General features: G+C 41.6%; 1 protein-coding gene across 2 annotated transcripts in view; it reads right to left on the bottom strand.

Moving 5' to 3' along the window:
* The window catches only part of TTR (transthyretin), a 7,387-nt gene extending 5,352 nt beyond the window's left edge, over positions 1 to 2,035 (bottom strand). Inside the window, exons 1-2 of one of the 2 annotated variants that reach the window (XM_025365009.1) lie at positions 1,792 to 2,035; positions 738 to 868 (exon numbers count right to left, since the gene is read on the bottom strand). In XM_025365009.1, coding sequence (XP_025220794.1) covers positions 738 to 868; positions 1,792 to 1,860 — 200 coding nt within the window. In that variant the 5' untranslated portion in view covers positions 1,861 to 2,035. Of the gene's footprint in view, positions 1 to 737; positions 869 to 1,785 lie in introns of both variants that reach the window. The other variant, XM_025365008.1, reaches the window with a different exon arrangement.
* Between the last annotated feature and the right edge of the window lie 4,075 nt (positions 2,036 to 6,110).

Here is a 6,110-nt window from a genome sequence, read left to right as displayed (position 1 = left end):
TTAGTAGAGACGGGGTTTCACTGTGTTAGCCAGGATGGTCTCGATCTCCTGACCTCGTGATCCGCCCGTCTCGGCCTCCCAAAGTGCTGGGATTACAGGCTTGAGCCACCGCGCCCGGCCTTTTTTACATTTGTTTTAACTGAGCTTGACAGCCTCTAGCCCTGCACACAGTAGGTGCCCCAAAGTGTTCATTAGGCAAAAGCCCTGGGTTTTGGGGTGATCCAAATGAACTACAGACAGATGCCTAGTCAATAATATTTCTGAATTCCTTTCCTTTCGTTAGTGGGTTAATACACATTGCACCTCTTTCCTAAAATTCTAAGACAAGGACTCTCACCTTTGGTGTTACGCAGGGACACCAGGGAATCTGTGAAACTCCTAAAATCACATATTTGGTTTTGTGTGTGTGTGTCTGTACATTTTTTCTGGGCATAGAATCTTTAGTTTTTATCACCTACATAAAGTGGTCTGTGACCCAAAAGGGTTGCACACCACAGCTAGAGGGGAAGAGTTCTGATTCCTTCTTTTCTCTACTGTCTGCCCCTAAATGATGCTCAGGTTCCTGGTCCCTTCCTAGCTAAGCAAAACAAAAAGAGGGCATCTTCAGAGGGCATACTTGACCTCTGCTCACGTTTTTCAATCTACTTGTAAATTCTTTAGCAGATGATGTGAGCCTCTGTCTACCAACTGAGGGGCCAATGGGAAGATAAAACCAAGTCCCATGGGAGGGTTCTTACCCAGAGGCAAATGGCGCCCAGGTCTCATCAGCAGCCTTTTTGAACACGTTCACAGCCACATTGACGGCAGGACTGCCTCGGACGGCATCTAGAACTTTGACCATCAGAGGACACTTGGATTCATCAACGCCCTGGGTGTAGAGAAGACAAGTGAGAAGTTAACAACATTGATCAGAGTGAAAGGATTTATTCTTTATGGTGTTAGAAATCTGAAACAAAACAAGAATTACACACTGATTCCATTATCAGGAACATAAGTGTTGACAGTTAATGAGCTTCCCTACTCAGTATAACACAGACATAATTGTTTCCAAGGCAAGAATGGTTTCTGCCTCCAGACACGCTGCTATCAACCAGGGATGTGTATAATGAATTTTAAGGGAGAGAATAGGCCCCCTGAGAACAGTTGCCTTGTTAAACTTCTCCATTTGAATGGAATTACTGAAAAGAGGTAATGTACTATACATAGGACCAAAACAGTTTTTCCTGAGATCATTTTAGTCGTTGCTCTAGTCACTCCCTCTTACCGGTTGTTATAAAATTATGTCAGACTACATCCAGACCCATTTTATAGATTAGTTAATTCTTCTAGAGGATTTAAGAATTAGATATCTGACTAAAATATTGTTCACTAAGCCTTTTAAAGATTAATCAGTAAACACATTTTGATTAGCTATAGGGCCAGAATATAGTCTCATGCAGTTTGCCCCCCAAATACATTTTATAAAGGGACACTTTTCTGAAAATTCAGGATTAACAGCTTCCTAAATATCATATCTTTATCTCTATCATCGATCTGAGGAAGTGGAGATACCAGACATTACAAACCCAATGCACCAAAGCAATGAGGCAGAATCCCCAGAGTTCAAGTCCCAGCTCAGTAAGCTCAGTGGAACTTCATTCTTTTTGAAGTTTGAATAAATGATATTAAAAATAGATGCTGGGTACCCTTGCCCTAGTAACAAAAGCTGGTTGGCAAAGCTGGAAGGAGTCACTCCTACTTCATTTAGCGTGCATTTTAAATGTAGGAGCGGGATGTCCCAGAAACACTCACCGTAGGACCAGCCTCAGACACAAATACCAGCCCAGCGAGGCAGAGGAGGAGCAGACGATGAGAAGCCATCCTGCCAAGAACAAGTGGACTTCTGTGATGGCTGCTCCCAGCCTGGGGCTTTTATACCCACTTCTCCTGAGCTAGGCTGCTTATCCCTGCCAATCTGACTCCAAACCTGCTGATTCTGATTATTGACTTAGTCAACAAAGAGAGAATAAGTAACCCATACAAATATGAACCTTGTCTAGAGAGATTAGAGCATCGGAACATTAGCTCTATGAAATATTCTTAATAGGTCATTTGACCAGTGAGGTCACCAGAACAAAACAATCAAAACAAAACAAAAATAGTCTTCTCCCTGTGTGACTCCGTGCACTAACATTCCTGGGGATATTTTTTTCCTCCCTCACATATTTCTGTGCATGTTTTCCATTTTTATACATTTTTGTCTTTCATTTTGGATGCAAGATTTTAGACAGATGCAAGTTGTAATAATGCATTTCATGTTGAATGACATTTGGCTGCACAGGCTTAAATATAGTGCATTAGAAAATGTTTGCACTTGATGGATCCATGGGTCAACAAGGAAAAACTCTTGGCAGTGCTCACATTTTTAAAAGCCTACATTTTAGCCAAACTCAGTCATTTGGAAGCTTTGCTTAGTCAGCAATTTCTCCACAATGTGTGTGTGTGTGTGTGTGTGTGTGTGTGTGTGTGTGTGTGTGTGTTCTGCCCAGATAAGGTCCACTTCAATCTAAGACAGAATGGCATCTTCCCTCCCTCCCGCCCTCCGTCCCTCCCCCCCTCCTTCCCTTCCTTCCTTCCTTCCTTCCTTCCTTCTTTCCTTCCTTTTTTTTGACAGGGTCTCACTCCGATGCCCTGGCTTGAGTGCAGTGACACGATCACAGCTCGCTGCAGCCTTGACCTCCCGGGCTCAGGCCATCCTCTCACCTCAGCCTCTTGCCCAGGCTGGTCTCGAATTCCTGGGCTCAAGCGATCTGCCTGCCTTGGCCTTCCAAAGTACTGGGATTACATGTGTGAGCCACTGAGCTGGGCCAGAATAGCATATTTCAACCTGGCATTGACGATGCTGAAATACAGAGAACGAAATCTTCTTTACTGACTCTCCTGCATTGGGCATGCGGGAACAAGGCTGCCAGCTGGTGTTTGACAGAATCAAACTTGCTGGAAGAAAGTAGAGATGACCGTGAGAACCAGAAGCCATGATTGACAATGGATTCTTTTCCTCCTGGCCGACGTATTAATACAAGTCCAGAAATTATGATGATTTGATGATTCATTAATCACGTACAAAATCCTCTGTGTGTATGTGTGTGTGTGTGTGTGTGCCCTAGCATGTGTGGCTTTGTTCATGGATAAACTAAGGCAGGTGTCTGTTTCTTATAAGACAAACATGTAGAAGACATAAAGCAGACAAATATTTTGGACAAATACATGCCAAGAGTGAGTCCAGTCTGGAGCACTAAGGGTTGAGGGAACATTCCCATAACTGATAGAGTCAGATTAGAAAAAATTCAACAAGAAATCATGAAGCACAGGAGTTTTCAGGGAGTAGTGGAAGGGATGGAAATGCCTTTCAGGAACATGGGAATGTGCAGGAGAGGACTCCGGGAGGTGGGCTGACCCCTCACAGCAATGAGCAAATGTAATTGAGACCATAACTAGGAATAGAGTCTTAGACCCTTAGAGTTTGACTAGGAAGCAGCAGCAGAAAGACTTTTGCATTTGGAGTTGGATGACCTGAGTCATTCGATCCCAGTTCTGCTGCCCTGTTTCCCGGATGACCTTCTATGAGTTATTTACTATCTCAGATACTTGGTCAACTCATTTGTAAAATATGAGTTGTAAAATACCTACTTTTCTACTGCAAAGGACTGTTCTAGTAACCTTTAATATGAGATGATGTACAAGCCTTTTGTAAACTGTAAACCACTATCCTGGTGTAAAAGCATAACTAATGGAATTTGGTTCAACACCTATGCCTCAGGGGAAAATCCTTTCTCAAATAACATCCCTATATATTGTCATCCAATATCCTCTTGATAATTTCCTATTGCTCAGAACCTGGATAGAGAGTCTTTTCTCTGGCTATGAATCATAAGTATGTGGAAGCATATTCATGACCCAAGCAAATCTACTATGCATGCGTTTCAGCACTGTACCCTGTTGAAACTAAGAATCATCTCTTGTAGACCCTGTGAACTGGCAACCCTGGGCTGCCATCAGCCCATAGATATGTTATATTTGGGCTGCACAGTGTCTCTAAACATTTTGTAATAGTTGCTAAAATTAAAAATTGAGACATGCTGCATAAAAATTTGGATTTCTGGCTTCTCTTAAGAAATCAAAAAAGTTGGCAGCATTAGGCCCACGTTTACACATGACAGTGATCATCAGAAGGTCACTCTCAGACATCACGACTCCCCAGGTCTCCCTGCCAATGCTGAGGCTAGGTGATTTTCTGGTGGCATATCATGCTTGAGCTTTTATCTTTTCTTACACATGGCCCATTTCTCTCATCTGGGCTTCTGCCCAGCCTTTGGAAAACTGAGTTTGTGATGGCTGGTCTTCCAACAACGATGTAAGTAGTATTTTCTTTTTGCCAGATAGACATTCCCACTTCCGTGAATGAATCTTGTTTAGACATAGTTCCTAAGATCCTCAGCATCCTGAACTTCCTTCTCTGGTATACTCCCCTGGTCAAAGTTTCTCTTCAAATGTGATGCTCTGAACAAGACACAGTCCCTGAAGTAGATCAGGCCAACCCACAGGATGTTGAGACTGTTGCCTCCCTTGGCAAAGGCACTTTAGTGCAAATGTTGTACCCAGAATCCATCTGTAACTGTAGTAACTGTGACCCTCCCTTCATCAGAATACTACCTACTGTGATCTGTTGGTCACAATAATCTAAAATGACCTACATTATCTGTCATCCTGTGCTTTGATCATTTATGAATTTTAACCCAAATACGGGACCTTGTGTTTGTATCTGACATCTCTCATCCCGTTAGTTTCAACCCACCACTGGATCCTTGATATGGTTAGGCTTTGTGTCCCCACCCAAATCTCATCTTGAATTATAATCCCCATGTGTCAAGGGAAAGATCAGGTGGAGGTAATTGAATCATGGGGGGCGGTTCCCTCAAGCTGTTCTTGTAATAGTGAGTGAGTTCGCACAGGTTCTGGTGGTTTTACAAGGGGCTTTTCCCCCTTTGCTTGGCACTTCTTCCTGCTGCCTTGTGAGGAAGGTGCTTTGCTTCCCCTTCACCTTCTACCATGATTGTAAGTTTCCTGAGGCCTCCAAAGTTATGCTGAACTGTGAGTCAATTAAACCTCTTTCCTTTATAAATTACCCAGTCTTAGGCAGTTCTTTATAGCAGTATGAAAACATACTAATACAATCCTATTGACATCATTTAATAGTTGTTCTGTAAATTCCTCTCTTAGAACACTTTCAGGCCATGCCCTTGGTCACTGACTTGTTTGCTTTCTGAACTATCATGGATCTGGAAATCATTAATGAAATTTGCATTTGAATAAGACAAGGAAGTGGGGAGAAAGTAAGGCAATTCATGGTACAGAGAAGATCCTAAATTTCATTGGAAAATCATTGATAAAGCTTACAGAGACAAAGATTATTTTTTAACATGAAAAGACGAGAGGGTACAAAAAACAGAATAAGATCTACTATTTGATAGCACAACAGAGTGACTATAATTAATAATTGTATATTTTAAAATAAAGAGTGTAATTGAGTTGTTTGTAACTAAAAAGATAAATGCTTGAGGAGATGGATACCCCATTCTCCATGATGTCCTTATTTTGCATTGCATGCCTGTATTAAAACATTGCATGTGCCCCATAAATATATACACCTACTATGTATCCACAAAAATTAAAATTAAAAAGATATAAAAATAAGAGAAAATTTTGGTAGAGAATTAAAGATTAAATGTAGGTAGTCTGCAGTCAAAGTGAGAGCTCTGGGAGAGGCAGCTTGCAGTGTTTTAGGTGAGAGAAAACCAAGGCTAAAGCATGAAGGAAAAAGCAAAAAACGGAGATGGAACGCCTTATTTGTTAAATGAATGCTTGAATGGAACCAATGGCAATGACAAATACAAGAAAAATCCAATGTTTCTTGCCTAAGAAGCAATTTATGATAAGAGAGGGTTATAGGGCTAAACATATGCTCTCAAAGATAAGAAGGTCTTCCTTTCCTGTGTTTATTTGAGTTTGCGAAAGCTCTTTTCGGCGGATGGTTACAAAGGATCCATAAAGGGGAATGAATTATGGTCAAT

The sequence above is a fragment of the Theropithecus gelada genome, chromosome 18, assembly GCF_003255815.1.
Source record: "Theropithecus gelada isolate Dixy chromosome 18, Tgel_1.0, whole genome shotgun sequence".
NCBI lineage: Eukaryota > Metazoa > Chordata > Mammalia > Primates > Cercopithecidae > Theropithecus > Theropithecus gelada.
This window is presented reverse-complemented; position numbering and strand designations above follow the sequence as displayed.